This window comes from Xyrauchen texanus, chromosome 39 (genome assembly GCF_025860055.1).
Source record: "Xyrauchen texanus isolate HMW12.3.18 chromosome 39, RBS_HiC_50CHRs, whole genome shotgun sequence".
Lineage (NCBI taxonomy): Eukaryota > Metazoa > Chordata > Actinopteri > Cypriniformes > Catostomidae > Xyrauchen > Xyrauchen texanus.
This window is the reverse complement of record NC_068314.1, coordinates 14,578,952-14,603,803: the sequence shown is the minus strand read 5'-3', so window position 1 is coordinate 14,603,803 and position 24,852 is coordinate 14,578,952. Positions and strand designations below refer to the sequence as shown.

At 39.7% G+C, this 24,852-nt stretch overlaps 1 protein-coding gene across 8 annotated transcripts in view; it reads left to right on the top strand.

The window, feature by feature from the left end:
• The window catches only part of atp2b2 (ATPase plasma membrane Ca2+ transporting 2), a 258,483-nt gene that overhangs the window by 141,395 nt on the left and 92,236 nt on the right, over positions 1-24,852 (top strand). For all 8 annotated transcript variants that reach the window (XM_052111374.1, XM_052111378.1, XM_052111375.1 and 5 more), the window contains one exon: positions 59-640. In XM_052111374.1, the coding sequence (XP_051967334.1) occupies positions 442-640 (199 nt within the window). In that variant the 5' untranslated portion in view covers positions 59-441. The remainder of the gene's footprint in view (positions 1-58; positions 641-24,852) is intronic.

Sequence of the window (24,852 nt, the reverse complement as noted above, 5' to 3'; positions counted from 1 at the left end):
TCCCTCCCTCCCTCCTCTCTCTCTCTTTCTCCCTCGATGTCTCTCTCTGTCTCTGAAGGAGTAATGGAGAGGATCACCATGTAGACAGCAGCCGAATGGAAGCAGGTAGAATGGGAAACCACGTATGGAGTGCCGCTGGTCTACAGCCGTGGTGAGCTCACACATCCTCAGGACCTGGAGCTGGGATCTCGCAGATGGCCATCACATCCTTGCTCACGTAACTCTGAGGAGCCTCTCTTGAATTACAGCCAGCGGACTGGATCGGTCTCTGCTTCTATCCTCCTTGCTTACCTTCACTTCTCTCCTGCATTGCAAATTTTTTGAGATACCCAATCTCCAGCCACTCCCGGGACTCCTCTGCCTGTGTGGCGTTTTCTCAATTTTTCTCATTTCAATTTCAATCAGCTTTAAAGAAAAGCTACCGAGCAATACTCAGCTACCATGGGGGACTTGACGAATAGCGATTTTTACACCAAGAACCAAAGAAATGACAGCAACCATGAGGGTGGATTTGGCTGCTCGATCATGGAGCTGCGCTCCATCATGGAGCTCAGAGGACCGGAAGCAGTGGTCAAAATTCAGGACGACTATGGAGGCATTGAGGGACTGTGCCAGAGGCTTCAAACCTCGCCGACAGAGGGTAAGTGTGGGCTTTCTGTCAATTACCCCCCCCCCCACACACACACACAACCCACACCTTCCCTACATAAACATGCTTGAACATTCATACACTGTGACTTTCTTTATAAAAAATTATCTTTATTGCCTATGCTGTAAGATTTATCAGACAGATATTTTTCCCCCATCAAATCTGCTGCTGATGCTGCTGTCTTGTGGAGTTATTAACTAGAATGTTGTTCCCAGGCAACAGCACAGAGGTCAAACTAGATGTGTTACTTTGTTAAATGATTGTGTTGCTGGAAAAATGAAGCAATGCATACTTTGGTACACAATTTTAATTACAAATAACCCCAATAAAACTCTATTTATAGGATGCATTCAAGAACATTTCCTTTCATCGCTATTTGAATCGCAAAGCATGCACTCATGTCCATCAGACAATTATTTGATCTGTGTCTTTGTTGTCATGGTCACACAGTGGTATTTTTGTGCCATTGAAGTCATGCATTGATATTCTCCTGGTAGATGTGTTGATGCACTGACATTCAAAACCTGCTGTGTATGATAATATGAACATGCACCAAACATGAGCTAATGGTGATTAACCGTTTCATACGTAACGTTACACATATGTGACAGTTAACAACTGGGCCCTACAGAGTAGCATCACACATATGTGTTTCTGCAACAGACAGTTACGCTACAAGCTGCCAAATTTGCATTGGCTTTCGCGGTGACACAGGCTGCGCTGGTCAAGCGTCTGTGATTTATATTCGCTCAAACAGTTCAGTCTCATTCAGTCTTTTAAACCACAGAATACATTTATTTTATATACATACATTCAACTCATCACCTAAGTACCATGATTAAAAGTTCACAGCTTTTATATGCACAGACAGTACGTCAAATACAATCTTCCATTAGCGCTTGTCACACACACACACACGCATGCTGATGCGGCTATCCTTATGAGGACTCTCCGTAGACATAATGATGTTTATACTGTAGAGACTATAGATTCTATCCCCTAACCCTACCCCTAAACCTAACCCTCACAAAAAACTTTCTGCATTTTTACATTTTCAAAATATCATAATTTAGTATGTTTTTTAAGCAATTTAAATTATGGGGACACTAGAAATTACCTCATAAAACACATTTACTGCGTAATACCCTTGTAATTACTAGATTGTAACCTAAAAAGATGCCCTCGTAAATCACCCAAAGGCACGCGCACACACAATGTATGAGATGACAAACGGTGTATAGGCAAACCGGACTTCTGATATTATTTGTTTATTTCTTTTTAACAGCTATAACAATGAAATAAATAAAACTAAAAAAAGTACAGAAAACATAACCCATTTGTTCACATGCTTACTATATTATATACAGTATTTTCTTTATGACAAGAAATAAAACATTTAAATTAAATAAAAAAGTTACTCGTCTACACTCTGTCCCCCTCTACTGGCTGTGCAGTGTCACAGGCAAAAATAACTCACTCCAGGGGGCACTGGAGAGGAATTTAGACCCTACTTATGAAAAGGTTAAATGGTTTGCTATAAATGTAATTATATTAATGTTTCTTGAAAGGGAGTCCATCCACATTGTCACCTTACTGGCCCTAAGCTTGACTGTTTGAATTTTTTAAGCAGAATATTATTGAAATATGTTAATCTTTCACAAGAATCAGAATAAGGTTTATTGCCAAGTATGCTTACACATACAAAGAATTTGCCTTGGTAACAGAAGCTTCCAGTGCACAAACAATACAACAACAACAATAGTAATAAATAAAAATAGAATACAAATAAAAAGTTATTAGAAAAAATAAGTATATAGAAATACACAATAAGACAATGTATATATGTACAAATACAAATGTATGGCAGAAGAGGTATGGTATGTTGGAAAAATATAAATAAACTAAGCTGTGTATTGCACATAATTATTGCTCAATGGAGCAGTTTTAACTGTTCATGAGATGGATAGCCTGAGCGGGAAAAACTGTTCCTGTGCCTGACGGTTCTGGTGCTCAGGGCTCTGTAGCGCCTGCCAGAAGGCAACAGTTCCAAGATTTTGTGTGCTGGGTGAGTGGGGTCCAGAGTGATTTTTCCAGCCCTTTTCCTCACTCTGGAAATGTACAGTTCTTGAAGAGAGGGCAGGGGGCAACCAATAATCCGCTCAGCTGTCCGAACTGTCTTTTGTAGTCTTCTGATGTCCGATTTTGTAGCTGAACCAAACCAGACAGTTGGAGAGTGCAGAGGACAGACTCAATGATTGTTGAGTAGAACTGTATCAGTAGTGCCTGTGGCAGATTGGACTTCCTCAGCTGGCGAAGGAAGTACAACCTCTGCTCGGCCTTTTTCACAATGGAGTCAGTGTGTGTCTCCCACTTCAGATCCTGTGAGATGGTAGTGCCCAGGATCCTGAATAACTCCACTGCTGCCACAGTGCTGTTTAGAATGGTGAGCGGGGTCAGTGTTAAGGTGTTCCTCCTAAAGTCCACAATCATCTCCACTGTTCAGCTCCAGGTTGTTTTGATTGCACCAGTGAGTCAGCTGTTCAACCTCCCTTCTGTATACAGACTCATTGTAATCTTGGATGAGGCCGATGACAGTAGTGTTGTCTGCAAACTTAAGGAGCTTGACAGAGGGGTCCTTGGTTGTGCAGTCATTGGTATACAGGGAGAAGAGTAGTGGGGAGAGTACACATCCCTGGGGGGGGGGCACTAGTGCTGATTGTACATGTGCTGGAAGTGAATTTACCCTCTCTCACTATCTGCTGCCTGTCCATCAGAAAGCTGGTGATTCACTGACAGATAGATGTGTGAACAGAGAGTTGGTGTAATTTAGTCTGGAGAATAGCTTGGATGATGGTGTTGAAAGCCGAACTGAAGTCCACAAAAAGGAACCTTGCATATGTTTGCAGATGTTGCAGGATATGATGCAGTCCCATGTTGATAGCATCATTCACAGACCTGTTTGCTCGATAAGCAAATTAAAGGGGATCTAGAAAGGGTCCTGTGATGTCCTTCAGGTGGGCTGAAACGAGAACAAAATGACAAACTGGCCTTCAGTAAATCTCTTACCAATGACAGTGATAGAGTGCTAGATTGATAGATACATGAACTCGGAGGACAGCAAAATCTTGCCTTCTCTGCAAACTGTGCTTGGTGTGAGGAACATGTTTAGGAGCAGTCTGTTGCTCTGCTCTCCTGGAGTGACTTGTGCTGACACCCCGAGTGTGATGTGATAATGAAGACAAATGGTCACATCAAGTCTTGTTAATAAGCCGAGCAGTTAGGCATTCTCTCTCTAAGGACACAGTAACCTTTATTTATTTAGCATTGACCACTTTGCTCTATCATATGCTATGATATGGGTTTCGATTTTCTGTTTGTTTTCCATTTTGTTCCATTTTAATTCAACCTATAAAGCATAGATAATCACAAGGCCGAGGTTATCAGTCTTAGCTGAAAACAATGTACAGATTACATTTATCAGCATAAACAACTACCTGAAATTCTCTAAAATTCAGATTTGCAAATCTTTACTTGAAACCACACAAAGGTGAGTATTTGTTGCATCCTTTTTGTAGGGTCTACAGGTAAATTGTTTCTCATCTTGAGCTGGTTTCTTGACCTCCGACACCAAACAAATCTCCACCAAACAGAAACGTAGCCCACATATTACAGCTAGAAACCATGTAAAACAATCTATCATTAGAAGCTACAGTAGTTATGGCTGGATTTTCAAGCAGGGTGGGAGGCATCCAACCTGTGAACAAAGACAAAACACATATCAATCTTTTCTTAAAAGTCTTATCAAGGCATCTCTCCTGGACATTACAAAGTCATTTTCTTTAATCAATACTTTTATCATAAATATATGCTTACCTTAGTGTAAAACATCACTCATACCAAAATCAATGCCTTGCCAGTGTTGATGGTATTCCGATCTCTTCTGAATTAAGAGATTTGTCTGTAAGAAGGATTTCTGGATCCTCAGTGCATATTATGGGGATATTATTGAGCTGCTAGAGTGCCCACTTTTCTCAAAGTTGTGGGTGTTGGCCACTCTCACAGAGAGAGCTTCTGGCAGATGGGAGCTGAGCAAGATATGCTGGAGACTGGCAACCTCCCAAAAAACAGAAAGCATCTCCTTTTAGTCAGCTTTACTTCAGATAATGGTGCTGCTAGTGACTGTTGTCAGGAGAAATGTCACATATCATCTAAAAACAGTGTTCTATTGAAATATTTCACTGGTTATGAGATCCATTTTGCTCATCTGCAATAGATAGCTCACATAGCTTGTCATTACAGCAGCAAGAGCAGCTCATTGAAATGAGACAGGACTGTGATTTGAAAATTACATTTAGTGATCTACCTGTGGACAATTTTTGGTTGAATTCAGCCAAGACAGTGCAGTTTCAGTGTTGCTTCTATTTTCCACAACCTATTTATGTGAGCTCAGCTTTTCGAGTCTGGCTTGCATAAAGAACAAAAACAGAGAAAGACTGAGAGCAGTTGACCAAGAGCTCTGTGTGTTGTTGCCATAAATCCCTGTCAGGATATCAGCTTAGCATTCATCAAAACAAGATCAAGTTTCACATCAAATGTGAATACTGCTTTTAATACAATGGATTACTGCTACAAGGCCATTTGAAGCATTGGTATGCACGCTTGTGTAATTTTAGTGATTAATGGGATATTGGTTTACCGTTTTTTTAATCTTAAAAAGTGTTCCATTGGATAATAAAGACTGAGAAACACTGATCTATAAGACTGCAGCCCGAGGCACAGGTAGCAAGAATTAATTAGACCCAGGCAAATATATGAAGGACAGGGGTAAGTCCATGGGTCAATGGATTACTAAGTTCAGACTGGGCAAAATACATTTCTGTCGTGGCGGAAACCTCAGTAAACAATTTGGCGTAGAGGTGGGCTAGGCTATGACAATGTGATGTATTGTATCCTAATGGTCTTGGTGTGCTGTGCCCTAGCACCAGCTGCAAGCTAGCCAGATGTGTCTGTTCCTTCACCGTGACTGTCCTCCCCTATACCTCCCTCTGTTCTCATTTCTATTTCTGTCTGATGGCCCATCTCACTTCAACACAGTGCACATCTTTGCCAAAATTAGCCTGTTAACCAACACTTAGCCTGTCTCGCTAATCTCTCCACTCACTTTTCGCACATCCTGATTAATGTCTCCTGACTAATTCATAAAGAAGCGACAGTTGAAATATCTTCAGAGTTTGGCACAGCTTAACTGAGGTGTAATAAAGGATGTGAGTCTTTTAACCTTGTGTTGTACTCTTGCATTAAGAGATCATTCTTTGTGATGATGAGCAAATGCTGCTAATAACTTTTTAAGTTTAAAAAATGTTAAAAGAAAAAAACAGAACCCTGTTGAAAGAAAATATCAAACCAGACTAAGGGGTTTTGCTGGACATAGCTTTTAAAGCTAGTTAGCTGGTCAGCCTTCTGAAAAAGCACTCAATGTAATCCAATGCCTTGTTTCAACCGAAGAGGTGATCAAAGTAAGGTCAAAGTAAGCTGGCAATACATCACCAAGCTAAGACACAAGCACAACATGACCAAAGCTCACACAATCAGCATCACTGGGTCATGTCACCCGCACAGTTACACTTATCTGAGCCACCATTCCACCAGGCCGACGCCAGCTGACGGGTTGACATTGCGTTGAAGGACGCAGTTCTGGAGTAATGACGAGGAGTGTTGGCTACTGGTGGCTCTAGCTGCATTTTCACATATCTTGTTAAACCCTGTCCCATCTTAGTTAGACTGTGCCCTCCTCCTGTACCCTTGATCGGCACACTAATCTAGTCCACCAGTCCAATTTCTCATTCCCCTCTGACATATCCTATTTAAACTTTGGTCCCACCAGGATTTGCTCAGAAGGAGTACAAGCTCCTCTAATAAGGACAGTATTTCTGCCCTCTTTCCAGCAGCCATTCTTAAAAGGAGAAAGCTTTTCCTCAGAGGACAGATTATAAATAAGACCAGGCCACATTTCTGCTTTTCCAGGAGACAGATGCTCTTGAATGGATGACCTTGGAGGGTAGTTTGAGACGGTGATGTCAGTCTTCCAACCAGAAAAGTATCCTTTGTGTGTAACACAATATTTTTGCCACACGTGCCTCCTGGGCTCAGTCAAGGTGCATTCAGGGCAGTGGTGGATGGTGCTTTTCAAGGGTGGGGAAGCACAAATGTCGCTTATAAAAGGCAAAAAAAAAGCTCATTATGCTCATGAGGACAAGCAATTCATTTGTGTGTGTGTTTAATCCATAAATAAATTACATTAACAGAGACATTTCAAGAAGTTGAAAGTGTACATGATGTCATATCATAATGGTACACTATATAGGGGGCCTGGGTAGCACAGCAAGACATTGACTACCACACTTGGAGTCGCAAGTTTGAATTCAGGACTTGCTGAGTGAATCCAGTCAGACTTCCTAAGCAACCAATTGGCCCGGTTGCTAGGGTGGGTAGAGTCACGTTGGGTTAACCTTTTCATGGTCACTATAATGTGCTTCTCGCTGTTGTTGGGGCATGTGGCGAGTTGTGCGTGGATGCCGTGGAGAATAGCGTGAAGCTTCCACACATGCTATGCCTCCGAGGTAACAAGCTCAACCAGCCACGTGTTAAAATGCTCGAATTGACGTCTCAGACGTGGAGGTAACTGAGATTTGTCCTCCGCCACCCGGATTGAGTCACTACAGCGAGTCACTACGCCACCACGAGGACCTAGAGCCCCCACATAAAAACATAAATATATGATAATCCCAGGAGATGAACAGTTACAGAAATACTCAAACCAGCCCTTCTGGCACCAACAATCATGCCAAGTTTCTGATCATTGAGATCACATTTTTCCCATTATGATGGTTGATGTGAACATTAACTGAAGCTCCTGACCCGTATCTGCATTAATTTATGTACTGCACTGCTGCCACTCGATTGGCTGATGGGATGATTGCATGGATGATTTTTGGTTCTTAAAAAAAAAATGGCATTAGTTTAGGGTGGGATTATGTATTTGTTGGAAAAGGACAGACAAGGTGATTGTTCAAAAAAGCGGTTTAAAAGCATATTTTATTTTTGCAGCTCTGTTTGGTGATATATATATATATATATATATATATATATATATATATATATATATATATATCTGAATCACAGCAATGCTGATTTAGGGCCATACTGCACGATTGTAAGTGTGATATTGCTTACATACAACAGTTCAATGAACAAGTACCTTTAATTTTTTTTTTGAAAAAAGTACGGACTTATAAAGCGCATTTGTGCATGGAACTACTCTCTTACAAGACGGATCTGCCTTTGCTATTTCAAACCAAATGATGCACCCAAGCTTGCTTTAGTAATTAAAAAATGTCACTTTAGAAATAGTATCATGGCTTGGCCTGTTTCTAACAAGATATTGGAGAAACAAGGATGTGTGTGTGTGTGTGTGTGTGTGTGTGTGTGTGTGTGTGTGTGTGTGTGTGTGTAGAGAGAGAGAGAGAGAGAGATATGGAGCGTGTCACCTGTCTCTCCCAAGCAGAGATGCTGTAGTGTGTTAGTCAGCAAGATAATGTCATTTTGGTGAAATTCATCCTATTTTCTCAGTGGAAAGATAGCCGTCCAAGCAGGGGAATTCATCCCTATTTCACGGTAGCTGGTGCATCATTCAACATAGAAATTGCAATCTTCAACACCATTTTGAACAGTATTTCCTCTCCAATGTAGAAACTCTGGTAAGAGGTAAGCTTGAGTTTGTGTAATGAATCAGTCTGTTGTGTCTTTCAGCTATGATGAGCCTTAATGCTGAAGTTGTTATTTTAAAGCTGTTTAAAGCTATTCCCTAGCTTTTATCATGCGCATCTTATCATATGGATCGCTGTGCATGACACCGCAGAGACTCACAGCATGTGGAAACTCATGCTACCCTCCGCGATCCACGCACAGCGTACTACGCACCCCATTGAGAGCGAGAACCACTAAGCGCGACCACGAGGAGTTTACCCCAGCAACCTGACCAATTTGGTTGCTTAGAATACCTGGCTGGAGTCACTCAGCACGTCCTGGATTCTAACTCGTGACTCCAGGGGTGGTAGTCAGCATCAATACTCTCTGAGCTACCCAGGCCCCATGCTTCCCCACTCTTGAAAAGCAGCCACCACAAAATCAGGTGAATTAGGTGCCCTGAAACACACCTGTCTCTGTGACTGCTTGGGCTCTGTAACGTCAAGCTAAAAGCGTCAAGCTAAAACGTTAGATTCCTTGATAAGCCTACAGAAGACTTTGGGGTGCTTTTTGCCTGTCAATCATATTGCATGTTCACAGGGAAACCTATGGAAAGCAGGACGTTTGGAGCATGGTAGTTGAAGCCGATAATTTAAGTTAAATGCAATAGTCAATTTCATAAGCATTTGTCAATTGTTAGTTCTCGTGCAAGAAGGCTCATTTGCTACCGCTGCTTTGTGTCATCTTTGGCAACACAAATATGAAATGCTTCTGGTCTCTTGCTCCATCTCTGATTACAATGATCCTAACCTTGTAGGGTTTGGTTTTGGACACAGAGTTTCTAATTCAGTGGCTAAGATAGGGTGAAGTTCTGGAAAGGCTAGCATTGATTACAGCACCTTTAAGATGTGCACACAGACATAATCAAATCAAACTTGACTAAAAATGACAACAGTCATGTGATATCCAATGTGTAATGCAAACACAATGTTGAGTCATTTAAGTATGATTGCATTTCCCTTGTTAAAGCTTTCTCTTTGTATAACAGTCAGTCTTTAGAATAGTGCTACAAGATCATTTACATCCAAGAGTTGTCTTTGGGTGTGACATAATTACAAGTGTTATCTTTGCACATCTTTTATGAGTGTGGTTGTGGCATAGTGTTCAGCTATTAGCTAAAACTCAAAGCTATGTTCCAGTAGGTCAACTGGTATCGCATGGTGCAACACCAAGGCCATGGGTTCAATTCCCAGGAATGCACATACAGATACATTTATGCCTTGCATGCACTGCAATTTGCTTTGGATGCATGTCTTCCAAATGAATTATTATAAATGTAAAACTAACATTATCCATTTTAATTCTTTTAATACACTTTGGGGATTTTTTTACCTCAAAGATTTGAAGGTGAAGTATTTACTTTTTAAAGTACTGCACCACTAGCAGCACCAAACATAATGGCAAAATGAATGTCTGAAGTTAAAAAAACAAAACCAAAAAATGGTTATGTCCGGCCCAGTCAGGATGCTCAAACTAACAGATTGCAAATCTGTTTATGTAGCTAGTGGTGCAGATATTTAACATGACTTTCCACCACATTTTGATTAGACTACATGATATTGCCAATTACTGTTGCTAGATTATTTCCAGTTCAGTTTGCATTTAATCATTTTGTCCCACAACATCCTCCGTACTCATGGATAAGTTCTGTAGGTTACTTAATGTCAACTCTATGTGCAATAGACATGTGGAATATAACATAACGTGTATATTGGGAACAATTGGCATTGTTGTTCTTGGTATTCAATTGCTTATCACCAGGTAAATTTAGCCATTGTACAGAACCCTACACTGAGACATCATGATGTCCTAAAGAATTCCAGGAATGATCTTAACACTGCGTGAAAGAGACAGTGATAATGAGCACTAGAAGTTCAGTCACCCATTACTAAGGGTAGCGTGTAAGATTATATGCTAAAATGTACTACTCACCAATGATACGTGAACGTACAAAGCCTAATTAAAGGTTGTGGGATGTTAAAGACCTCAATCATTCAAAATTTGAGTTTTGTTTTTTAGTTCATATCTATTAGTTTTGCTACCATCCATATTTTAGTGTACTCCTAAGAGCTGAAGAAATGAATTTTTTGCAGATTTATGTGTTTAAAATGTAAACCAACTGCAACGGAGTAGCATGTTGCAAATCATGGTTCATGGCTGCAATTTGATAATACGTTTTTTTCTTCTTTTTTTAAAGAGGTGAGCCGTTCAGTATGTGTTGTCCACACTTTCAGTTTGAATAGCAAACACATCACATGGAAGGAAACTGTACTTACCAAGGGATTTCATGGCATCTGTAAAAGTAAATTATGCATAAAACAGAGTCCCTTTGCTGTATTGTATTATTTTAAATACCACACATGATACTGTAGTTGGCAATGCTAACAGTTTAATTGCATAGTATGGAGAAAGTTATGGAAAGTGCTGTTCTATAATATCTCATGGGGGGGGGGGCTCCTGTACATCTTAATAGGCAACACTGAAGCAGAGATACATCTGAGCCCGGCACCAGAAACCTGACACTGACATCCATGCTGGGTGAGAGAGGATGGTCACCGCGACACTCACTTTGAACCAGATCTTCCTCCCTAAAACACACACACACACACACACATGTTGGTCTACCTATCATTATGAGGACTTTCCATATGAGGACATAATGATTTTTATACTGTACAAACTCTAGATTCTATCCCCTAAACCTAACACAACCCCTAAACCTAACTCTCACAAAAAACTTTCTGCATTTTTTAATTTAAACCCATAAGGTTTTACTATCCTTATGGGGACATTTGGTCCCCACAAAGTGATAAATACACACTCACACACACACACACACACACACACACACGCACGCACGCACAAACACACACACACACACACACACGCACACGTTGGTGCAGCTATCATTAGATATAATGATTTATACTGTACGAACTATAGATTATATCCCCTAAACCTACCCCTAAATCTAATTACCAGTTTGTAACCTAAAAATGTCCTCGTAAATCACCCAAAATCCCACCCCCCACAGACACACACATACACACATATGAGCTACCTCTGCCCACACCTGCAATGCTATCATTACCCAGCACAGTTGTATGGAACTATATATGCGCGTGGGTTTGAAGATCAGAAGGCCTGTACGTCATGACTGCCAGTAGATTGGTGGTGTTCACATACAGTATAAAGAATAGATCTTTCCTAGTTCCAGTGCCTCCCAGTCTGAACAGGAAAAGTCCATTTCAAACATACAATCCCATCTCACTGACAGATGTCTAATTAAGTAGCCCTCAAACAGCAAGATGCCATGTCAAACAAAGAATCTTGACAGATGTTTTGGATAATAGTCTTACTGTGTAAGTCCACCTACCACACCAAATACAAACTTCTCAGAACAAACTAAATTTAAATACATTACTAAATCACCATTTCAGCATAAGCCTTATGATTTTAATGTGACTCATCTTAAATTCACCAAAACTAAGATTATGTGAAAGGGCAGAGGCACGTTAAAAACTATTGCTAATAAAATTGTTAATGGGTAGTGAACATGCATTTGTTTTATATACATGGATTTTTTTGGTTAGATTTTGCATGTATACGGGAAAGTTTATTAGTTCATGTAATTGGTAACCATTTATTATTTATACACCACGAGGGTTGTGAAGCCATATGTGGGAAATGGCATGGTGGTAGGTCCAGCCTACAAACATTTGTTGTTTTGTGTGTTGTTGAAGTTTGATATGCGATTTCAAATGTTCGATTACGTGCTGTGTCATATTACTTGGACAGAAGAAGACCTGATGTAGCAAAAACCTGATGTAGCTCAATTTTAATTGTGCTACTGATGTTTTAATGTCCTTTCATTAGCCTCTCGGAATGGCAGGAAATAAATTACTTGATAGTGTAACAAGTATGCTTTTAGTATGTTTGCTTGAACTACTGCTAATTATCAAACACTGGTGACATCTGTTTTTCACATTGTTGCTGTTTTAAAGAAACATTCTAAGCTCATGTTCCTCGTTTTAACCTATATAAAATTGGTTTGAAATATTGTCCTTTAAAAAAACTTTTTTGTCCTTTTGTCCATAGTTGCCATAGAATGAGACTCCATAGCGAACTGTATGTGTACAGTACAGTTCACCTCCATGACATACAAAAATATTGATTCAGCAAAACATCAGTACTGTTTATTATATAAGACTGCAGTGAGAATTTGGGACAAAACACTACAACATGAAAAAAAATGTTGTCTCATAATCTTTTGTGGTCAAGGAACCTTAAAAAATAGGGAGTTAAAGGGTTAGTTCACCCAAAAATGATTTACATGATTGACTTACCTTTAAGCCATCCCAGAAGTGTATAACTTTCCTTATTCAGCAGAACCGAAGGAAAGATTTCTTTAAGCAGATTTCAGCTCAGTTTGTCCTTACAATGCATGTAAATGGATGCTGTTTGACAGTCCAAAAGGGATATTTAGGCTGCATAAAATTAATCCACATGAGTCCAGTCAATAAATTAATGTCTTCTGAAGCTAATCAATAGGTTGGTATAAGAAAAAAATCAATAATTAAAATGTTTTTAACTTTAAATCGTTGCTTCCGACCAGTGCTGGGATTCTGTTTGAAATGAAATTACTCTTGTGAGACGTTCATTCCTCATTCCTGTTGTTTAAGAACCACGTGCTTCCGACTTCTCGCGTGAATGCGCCATTGCATCGACTGCTGGCAGGAAGTGATTTTTTTGAAGTTAATAAACTTTTAATTATCTATTTTTTTTTTTACACAAACCTATCGATTTGCTTCAGAATACAATAATTGATTGTCTGGAGTTGTGTGGATTACTTTTATGCATCCTAAATATGCCTTTTAGACCATCAAACAGCCAGAAGCCCGATGGCACCCATTTACATGAGTTGTATGGACAAACTGAGCTGAAATCTGCCAATGAAAATCTTAACTTCAGGGTTCTGCTGAAGAAGGAAAGTCATACACAACTGGGATGTGTAATTAAAACTTAAAGGTAATAAATTATGAGAGAATGTTTTTGGGTGAACCCTTTAAATATTGTATTGGAGTTCTAATGGACTTTATTTATCTTGTGCTTGTAGGAATGTGCTGAAATACATATTAGGTTATTATTTTTTTTTATATATAACTGGAAAATGCAGAATGTCATCACCATCAATATAATTTTCATCTTAAATTAATTTAATTGGGAAATAGAGATCTTATTAGAGTTAACTTGAACTGTACTTCTAATAATGTAGTTATGGTGAAAACTATGCCAAAATGTCCCATAGAAACATGAGCACTCTGATGCAAAGTTAAATAACTGAGATCTACATAAATGCAGGTGTTCTGATCTATCCATCATCCCTATACACTGCAGTGCTCTTAACCAGCTCCAGTCTGGAGTGCCCAACCAATATCCACTGTGCTTTATGTGTAGGGTTACCATGGTGATCTATTTTCAACCACAGTGAAAACAGCAACACATTAATATATGCAACATTGTCACCTCTCTTTTTCTTTCTCTCTCTAAAAGGGGTTATTTTGAATATTATATCAAGCCAAATAAACATATGCAAAGGCCTCCATTTCATGTGAAAATGTATAAAAATTCCAGCATAATTTTTGCAGCTGATGTACATTATAAATAGCTCATAGATTATCTGGGTGAGGTAACGTTCACACTTTGATCATTTTAAATCACTCTCATTCCCTGTTCTCTATCTATATTTGTCCCACATATACAATGCATTATGCTGCGTGTGTATCTGTCCTGGTTTTACACCCTAGTTAATATGATATTCAGTGGTCGCATAACTCCCTAGATGGTGTCGATTCACACTTGCTCATTGAGCAATGAGGTCAGCTTCACTTCTGTGGTTCTTGCTCCATTCCATAGAAGACAAAAGCAAGTCGTTTGCTTTCATTTTCTCATTCTCTTCCACATTTTCTCTTTATCTTAATGCTGGCTTTGTCATTTGACAAAACCTTCTAACCATACCAAGACTCCCTTCTTTAGAATTTACAATAGATGATAAGCTAGTTTTGATATATTTCAACCTTAAGTAAATCAAAATTTTGGGTCACCCAAAATGAAAATTATGTTGTCTCACACAACATATGTTCCCTATCTGTCACTCACTTGACGTTGTCTCGATGTAGTGACACTAGGGGTCACTCTTGGGAGCCAGAGATGCCTCTGATCTTTGATAAAAGGCCAGTGGGAATTGGCGAGTGGTATATGCATGCCCCTCCCATAACATATGGGTATAAAAGGAAGGGACGTGCATACCGCTCATTCGATTTTTTCTTCGGAGCCAAACAGTCGATGGTACAAGCTGAGTTACAAGCGATTTCCATCCCTGACCTCTGCTGGATCCTTATGGCGCATTACAGCGGCTTTCTCCCCTCTCTGCACGGGTGCACTTCAGAGATCACCCCTGGGCGCTTCAGCAGATCTAAAAGAGTATATTCTGGAATAGTGTTTATTCCATCACAAAAGAGTATATTCTAAAATAATCGGAAAGTCTTTTTCAAGACGCTATTCCTGGTTGCGGTTGATACCTCTCGCCTTCTGACTGACATGATCACTGTCTTTCGTGCCTGGGCGCCGACCACGCCGAGACATCTTTCGTGGATGCGTCATGCCCTCATTGCGAGGCAATGACCATGGCAACATTGCAGTCGTAGCTTGCTTTTGTAAGTAAGCAATCCACCCCAGCAGCTCCCTCCCTTGGTCCTTCTACCTACGGGTATGAGGCCAGCGCTGCGAGCACTGGGGGCGATTTGGGGACCACAATGGGACCACCTCCGCCGGTTAAATCCCTGCGGACCTCCCATACACAGACATGCTCGTTTGCTCCGGTTATGCATTCGAATGGGTGCGGCGGCTCATCCCAGGGTGAGATCGACCTCTTATTCAGTGCACATGAAGGTGATGAGCTCTCGAGCACAGCATCGGAGAGCGGGCTTGTCCTGTCTGACGTGGATATACATGGAGTGGAGGTGTAGTGGGGTAAAGCACATTTCTGTTAATCAGAAGGTCACTGGTTCGAGCCCCACGGCCACCACCATTGTGTCCTTGATCAAGTCACTTAACTCCAGGTTTCTCCAGGGGGATTGTCCCTGTAATAAGTGCACTGTAAATCGCTTTGGATAAAAGCATCTGCCAAATGCATAAATGTAAATGTAAATGGATATCTCCGCTGGGCTTCCTCCCTCGGGTTTGCTCGCCCAGTCACACGTGGACGCCAAAATGACGGACATGCTTTCCCGGGCTGCCACGAGCGTCGGGCTAGAGTGGAACCCTCCGCTCTCCCCTGAACCCTCGCGGCTGGATGATTGGTATCTGGGCTCGCAACACCGCTCACAGCCGTGCTCCGCCCCAGTGCCTTTCTTCCTGGAAGTGCACGAGGAGCTGACGTGTTCGTCGGAGGCACCTTTCTCTGCCCGGTCCCGATCTCTCGGCTCCCCCACCCTCACTACCCTCCATGGCGGAGCGGCCAGGGGTTACTCGGCGATACCTGGTCGAGATGTGCGAGGCCGACAAGACACGTTTCAGGATACATACACAGTAGCACATGGCACAAAACTATTTATGCGCTCCCTAAACAATTTGGGTGTGTGGTAGGGATATAAAATAAATGTTTATATGCTATATTATTTCTAAGTAATTAATAACTTTTTATTTTATAACTTTATTTTTTTTTTATTAGCAATTAATTAGTAAACAAATAAATAATGCCTATGAACAAATAAATTATACATATATCAATTTAATTTAAGATTCTAGATTCAGTCTATCCTGAGGTATTACTGCTCTCTTAACTTGCTAACTGTCATTTGCACAGGGTCCACAGGGTTATAATTTATTTGTTATAAAAAATATTGGTATCACTTTACAATAAGGAGCCATTTCTTAATGTGAGTTAACAACCATTAAAATGAACTAACAATAAACAACACTTTTACAGAATGTATTAATCTTCGTTAATGTTAATTTTAACATGTACTTATACATTTCTTAACATTAGTAATGCACTATGAACTAAAATGAAGTAACAATGAACAATTGTTTTTTTTATTAACTAATATTAACAAGATTAATAAATGCTGTCAAAAATGCAACATATTGTTCATTGTTTGTTCATGATACCTATTGCATTAACTAATGTTAATGAATTTAACCTGCATGGAATTGTAAAATGTTACCAAAATATTATTTATATTTTATAAAATAAATTCTTATTAGCCATGAGACTACATTTTGAATTATTTTAATTTAAATGTATTTTTGACAGTGGAATTATTTAGATGCTTTTTCCATGCAAATCAGTGACATTGAACAAAGGTTATTCATTGTGCCAATGAAGTGAAATTGCACCTCTCAGAAAAAATATTATACATCATTATGATTGTGTTCCTCACATGTTCTTTTGGTGTCTTAATGTGACAAATAATGAATATATTTTTCATACAGTATCTCTCAGAGTTTTTGAGACAAAAAACAAACAAACAAACAAAACACTTTTGTCTTAATAGATATACATCTAATGGCAAATTTTCCACTGAGGTCAAATATGTTTGATGAGTTGTCACCTCTGTTCACTCTAAAATTAAAGTTCTCTCATCGTATGACATTCTTTCTTCTCCAGAACACAAACAATGATTTTTAGAAAAATATCTCAGCTCTGCTGTTCCTCAAAATGCAAGTGAATTGTGTCCAGAACTCTCAAGGTCCAAATATCACAAAAAGCAGTTACATTTTGGTCTGTTCTTATCCAAAACTGTTTGGACCACTATAGTCATATGGATTACATTTATAATAATGATATCTGGCACTTCAGAGTTCTGGTCGCCATTCACTTGTATTATGAGTATCTAAAAATACTCATTTGTGTCCTGCAGAAGATACAAGTCATAAACACCTGGGATGGCGTGAGGGTGAGCAAATGAGAAGAGAATTTTCATTTGTGGGTGAACTATTCCTTTAAAATAATTTGAAGATCAGTTTGAATGTTATATACTGTAGACTTTATGTTTGAATAGTTTGATAGTACGAAGAGAAATTTGATGGGATGTAGGCCTTGCTAAGTGGTTGCTAAGATGTTCTGAGCAGTTGCCAGGCAGTTTCCAAGAGTGTTATGGGTGGTTGCTATGATGTTGCTACAGTAAGTGGTTGCTAGGCAGATGCTCGGTTTTTTTGGCTGGTTGCTATGATTTTTGCTATGCAAAAATTGACAGACAGAAAGTCAGTATGAATGATTGGTACGTAATTATAAACTTCCTACACAGTTTGCGCTACCGTTATTTCAAAATAGAGCAAGGTATATCACCATGTGCACTACTTCTTACCGTATGTTTGAAAATGTTATATTTCATCACCTTAAAGCTAAAATGTAGCATGCATTAGATGAACCGTCTCTAAACACTCTATTGCAAGAAATATAGCAGTTTGTACAGTAGCAATCCATTTAAAATTTGTAACATATTGATTGGAAGTAAGAAACAATGACAACAACAACACTCCAGCCACTGCGTTAAATCAAGTAAAGCAATAAACAAAGCCATAAATGTTGAAAGTGATATATTTAAAGATGTTTTGCGTGTTACTTTATATACTATACTATATACTATACTATATACTATACTATACTTTTTACTATATATATTCCCTGTCTACATCAGTCTAATAATAGAAGGTGCTAAACAGACCTGAAATGCAGTAGGCACATTTATAAATCCATATTTATGTCATACATGCGACGACAACAGTCTTTTCATCGTCTTGTTTATCACTGCAACACATTTTACCCGTTTGCTGACACTTGCTAATGACTTCCTTCACAATTCGCAGCCTGAACTGCATTAACATATTTAGATCTCCCCATGCTGTCTTCCTGTTCCTTTTAATAAACCTTTAATGTGTCCCACACGTGATTATGAGTGTGCTTGCATGGGCTCGGATGCCTGCCGTGTTTGATACCAAAAATTAGTCATGCATATACCACTCAGTGGTTTCGGTCCGTGACAGTCACAGGAACTTAGGTGCATTATTGGACAGTCCTGTTATGATGCTAGCAACACTGAGAACCACACATGCAGTGACATTGGATGCTGCATGGGTGGGATCGATGCTTGAGAGATCCCCTCCATGCAGAGACTCAATTAAGATGCAGTGTTTAATGAGGTTATTGTTAGCTCAATGTGCTATTTGCAACCTGGGCATTCTTTCCCAGTGGTAGGAATTATTTTGTGGCAGTCCTCTGTTTCATACACCGTTTCCTTCTCTCACTCCTCCTTCCTGCTTTAAACACAGTCTTGCTCGGTTTTCCAGACTCTGAGCTGCTCTCGTTTTATGTTCCCATGGAAGCAGCCATCATCTTCTTTCTCGTCATTTTAGCTCAGTCTTAACTTTGATGATAATTTTGGTGTCAACTCCTTGTCAACAGAAGAATGCGCTTTCCTCCAACTGCATTTCTAGACCGAATAAAGAGGGGTGTATGCATCACCGTCTGCAAGTGATGTAGAAAATCTCATACACAAAGTCATACAAAAATGGAGGAACAAATATTGTGGTATTTGGGTATTTTTGTCACCTCAATAAATGTTAGAGACTGTAATCCTGGTGTTGTTTTTTTCTTGCAAGTAGCATAATACTTTTACAGTATATTGCAAATATTTCATGATATTACAGTAGATTGTGTCTAGTATACTAGTCTAATTTTATGTAAAATGGACTTGAAAATTGATGATTTGAAATTTATATATATTTTTTTGACTTCTCAGAACGGTCACTAGTGAAGTCCTTGGGCTGTTCATGTTCTTTTGATGCCATTATCCAAACAGAGTTTTTATGACATAATTTCCTTTCGGCTCAAGAATGACTAGTCATATGGTATTTATGGCCTAGGTGATTGGCTGTGTCCAGAACTGAGTGCCCATGAACAAAGATGGCAGCATGCAGACCACTCAGGCCCTGTCCCAAATGGCACCCTCCACCCTTGCGGCCCTCCTCTGAGTGAAGACTTTGGTGACGTAAGCAAGTGCAGACCGATGGGGCACTAGTCAACAAGTCAATGAGGGTGCATGAGTGATAAAAGTGTGCATTTGGGACAGACTTCAAGACTTCAAGATAACAGCATTTTCATACATTACGTTTTTCATACAGGCCTACATGCAGTTTTAACAATTGTTATTTACAAAATTATGACATTGATAGATAGTGTAAAGGAACACACATTAAATCTTGTATATATACACAAATATATATATATATATATATATATATATATATATATATATATATATATATATATATATTTAATTTAATTTAATAATCCTGCCGGAGGTAGGAGGCAGGAGCGAGGAGCCTAACTGAACTGGTGGTGGTGGGGTGGTGGAGGTTGCCGTGTTAGCACACTGAAACAGCAATGTGATAGATTGTGAGCTGACATATAAAGCAATGGCTTACATGTGATTGGCTGGGAATTACCCAGCTAATGGTGTAGTGATGTACAGCTGCTAGTCTTCCCGCTAGAATTACACTGCGCTTACATATCTCTGGAAAAATTAATAAAACAAAGCTTTTCTAAAGTTATACACATTAGACTTAAAAGTGATACACTATACACAAGAAAAGAAAGTGATATGTTGCTGACACTAGGTAAAATAAGGATTATTATAAACAATATTTAATCTGCGATTGACTTTGCATCGTCCACCATTACTTTTTCCTCCAGCTCGGAAAATCAGACCACTTTGACTAGTTGAGAGGATCAGCAGTGAGGATTGTTGTGTAGTAGTCTATTGTGGAGCCATCTCTGATGCCAAAGGGTGCATTGAGGGTGAAAAGGGGGTGCTAGTGAGCACCCTTCTGAGCACTAAAATGTCAAATGGGACACCCTACGGACTTTGCAGGGGCGCGCCAATGAAGTCCACAAGACCGCAAGTGTGCCATTTGGGACTGGGCCTTACTTTCCAGACTGATTTCATTGACTAGTTTCAGACCACTTTCCAAAGGTCTATTCTTCCTCCAGTTGCCAAAGCGTGAAGTGCTTTTGAAGGTATGAGCATGTGTGAGCTCCCATTTCTGGGTAAAATGTCCACAGAGGGGCACCAAAAGTGAGTATTAAAGTAAGTTGTTTTTCATTGATGTATTACAGTGAAGAAGAAAGTTTATTTTATAATCCATACACTTTAACCCAAATCCTAATCCTAAACCTAACCGTCAATGGAGTAAAATCTGTCGAACCAAAGTAAACGCGTATGAACTGATGCAGAAATGTTAACTCAGTAGAATGGGGTTGATGTCAGGGAGACAGACAGACAGACAGACAGACAGACAGACAGACAGACAGACAGACAGATAGATAGATAGATAGATAGATAGATAGATAGATAGATAGATAGATAGATAGATAGATAGATAGATAGATAGATAGATAGATAGATAAATAGATGAAAGTCAAAAAGAGAGGACAGCTGCTCATGCATTATTTGAGCCAGGTTTTTAGTGCACAGGGACTGAGAATCAGCCTAACACAGCTGGAACCACAAGCAAGCCAGAGAAGCACACGTAGCAAATCATGTTTATCAAGGACCCTGGTAAACAAGGGCTCTGGCCCAATCACGTTTGCTCAGCTGCTGCTGCCAACTTTGAGGCTAAGCTCCTGTCTGTGCTCCAAGAGTGTAGTGCCCATCGGCAGCTGAAGTCATGGCATGTGTTTGTCCAGCTTGTTAATAAACGGTAGGGTTCCCTACCGGGAGTATAGCGCAATCAGTCAGGCATTAAACAAGCCTACAATATGCCTCAATGATAGCGATATGCATCTTGCATGTGATTGCCATGTTTACTGAATATTTATATTTTTTTAGGCCATAGTTCTGATTATTGACAGGGATCCTTGACTCTTTAGCAATAAAACAAATGATGTAGCTCGGCATCATTGAAATATTCTCAAACAGCTTTTAGAAGCTCATGCTCTCAGAACTTCAGATATTCCACATCAGTGTTTAAAATGGATTATGTTAAAAGGTGACACTAAATTTTATATGTGTTAGATGCACAAGTGGAAAGTCCTATGTCATAATCACGGAGACCAGGCTAGTTGTCACACTTTTCACTCCAGTTAATATTAGTTTCTGTATAGCCATATACTTTAAAGTCTCAGTTAAACATTATTTTAAACATCTCCACTGATATTGCACATGGAAATAGGTACATATATAGGTATAAATATTAAGGCTGTCAATCGAAATTGAATTAACTGCATTGTGTACGAATTAATTAATCTAATGAATCATAATAAATTGCATATGTAAATATTTGCTGATTAAGGCCCTTAAATAACAATAATTATATAATATATAAAGTTGAATAATGAAATAGTTATATTTAAATACTTATAAATAAATATTATATATATATATATATATATATATATATATATATATATATATATATATTGTTAGGGGTATAACAGTTGTGACCCGGACCAGATATGGAGAAAGAAAACCAGGAGTCGAGAAATTCAATTAAAGAATCAAAATTTACTGAAGAATAGTTTGCAGTGAAATTGGTAGAGCCAGCGACAAAGTCTCACGAGGCGATCGTAAGCTAACTCGTACCTTACACAAAATCTTACATCAATTATACCATTTGCAAGGACGTACATTCCATTATTTTACTCCTGATTGGCTAAAAGAACATAAAGTCACAACATATAGATAGTTAAATGGCCTATCAACATTAATCAGCGCACTTGTCGTCCGCGCCCGAGATTTACGTCTGAAGTGACCTCGCAGATGGTCGCGGGGCGTCTTCGAGTCGGCCTGGTGTGCATCCCTGGTTCAAAACCTAGGTAGAAGGTCAAACGCACACACAAAACACTGACGAACGACAGTCCTTCTCTGGGCACAAGAGAGCCAGAGCACACATTATCAGGCCATTTAAACCAAAACAGAGAGATAAAATATTCACTCCTGGGGCAGAGGAGAGGGTTGAAATAACATACATTTCTTCCCTAAAGAAATAATAAGAGAAAATCACACTTCTACTATTCAGGTATTATTACATAGGACTTTAAACCATATAATTAGTCATGGAAAGGTAACAATCAAACACAGAATACATCTGGAACACATGTTTAACGCATCCCCCCTGACCCCCTCCCCTGAGAGGCTGGAGAGCATCACAAATAAGCTTATCCCCCAAAAGACCTTCAGCCGACGTGCAGGACAGAGAGACTCTGGAATGTTCCTAAAAGAGACTCACTAACATTCAACACACATATGATTCAAAGTATATTTCAATTATGCATAAGAAAATAGAATTGATTATGTGATCATGCATATAGTTAATTCATCACTTTATTAAAGAAGTTAAGCAACAGAATACAGATAGATATTAATATAAAAGGATATATATATATATATATATATATATATATGTATTGATATATCTGAAGAGCCAAGGGATTTTGACCCTCACCCTTCAGTCCCCCATTTTAGACCAATGTGGGGTCCAATACCGCCACGTCTGGTCTACCAAGTGAGGTCACTACGGAAGGTGGAGTGGTAACGCATGCTTCCCTGACGGGTCACACTTGTCTCTTCGCCTCATTGCGGACATGCTGGATACTAAAAATTCCCAGTCCCCACGCAAAGGCTCTACCACCTTCCACTCACAACAGGGCCTGGATGTTATCCTTCTTAAGTTTCTCTTTCAAGCGTGTCGTCAGTTTTCTCAGTCGGTTCTCCTCCTCGGAAGGGTTCAAGTTACTGCAAGCGGACCTGCATACATAAGAAAAACAGAAACGAACACACATCCACACACACAGACAGAGGACACCCACTCCCCATCCACCGACCTTTTTGCATAATGAGGGTAGTATCGGGATAATTTGGGGAGTGACCAAGCCAATAGGTCACTGTCTCATTTCCGTCCAGACGATAACAATGATCATTTACCTTTTGGTACATGGTCGTAATTAAATTTAGACCCTCAGTTGAATTTAGACATGGGTATTGTACCCATGATGGACGGTTATTGATCTCACAATCCCAATGAGTTGAAAACGCATGGAATCTCCCTGTCCAAATTGAAATTTGAATCCACATCAAAAATGATAAAGCGATCAGAATTAAAAATACCAACGAGAGCGGAAGTACCAATCGGATGAAAGCTCGTTTCACTTTCAGTCGTCTCTCACTACGCACTTCTTCTTGAAGAATTAGCAGCTTCAGTATGTCGTCGGATTCAGCCATCTGTAATGATAAAACATTTGTTCTAGAATTCTAGAATTTTAACATACACGACAGACATTTAATGATCCCGAGGTAGTAAGTTGTTACACTTTTCAAGTGGTTTCACCTGTGACCAATGTCTCCATACTGTACCCAAAACCCCCCCTGTCCAGTAGAACAGAGGTGTTAGTGGTCAATACCACCTGATAAGGCCCATCAAATTTCGGACCTAAGGGGGAAACTATCTCCCGCTGTAACATCACATTGTCACCTATTTCAGGCAAAGCAGGCATGTCTTTTTGCTCAACATTATCTCGATCTGCTTGTCGTGTGCTAACACTAACCTGTGTGTCATCCAAAGCTTTCAGATAATTTTGTAAAGCGTCTTTGAAAGGCCCGGATGGTCCCTCGTGTTGCAAGGGGGCATCCCAGGGCAGCCACATGTAGCGACCTGTCATTACCTCAAAAGGGCTGAGCTGTGTAGTCTTGTTAGGGCTGGCTCTCATGCTTAACAAAATCGCTGGGACAGCTGCATGCCACCCTTTCCCCCACTCCAACAATCTCTTTCTCAATGAAGTTTTAAGCGTACGATTAGTGCGTTCAATAGATCCGCTAGATTGGGGCCTAAATGGAATGTGAAAGTGTTGCCTCACCCCCATCAACTTCATGACATTTTTCATCACCTTCCCAGTAAAATGTGTACCCTGATCTGAATCAATTTGTAAGGGCAAACCCCATCTTGGGAAAACTTCATTCAACATAATCTTGGCGGTTGCATCTGCGGTGCAGTTTCTCAGTGGAAATGCCTCAACCCATCTGGAAAACAGATCAACAATCATTAGAATGTATGTAAAACCTCCACTAGGGGCAGTGGACCTATGAAATCAATTTGGAGGTGTGTCCACGGCCCTTGAGGTCGAGGGGCATGTCCTAAGGGAATTTTCAGCTTAGAAGAAGAATTAACCTTAAGGCATACTAGACATCTCTTACAAAAATCATTGCAAGAAGCCCTCAGTCGGGGCCACCACCAGGTTTTGGAAATCATTGCATGTAGTTTTTCAGGACCTGCATGTGCCAAACCATGATACAAAGACATTAGTTCAGTTCTAGCAGAAACAGGACAAACAAAACGCT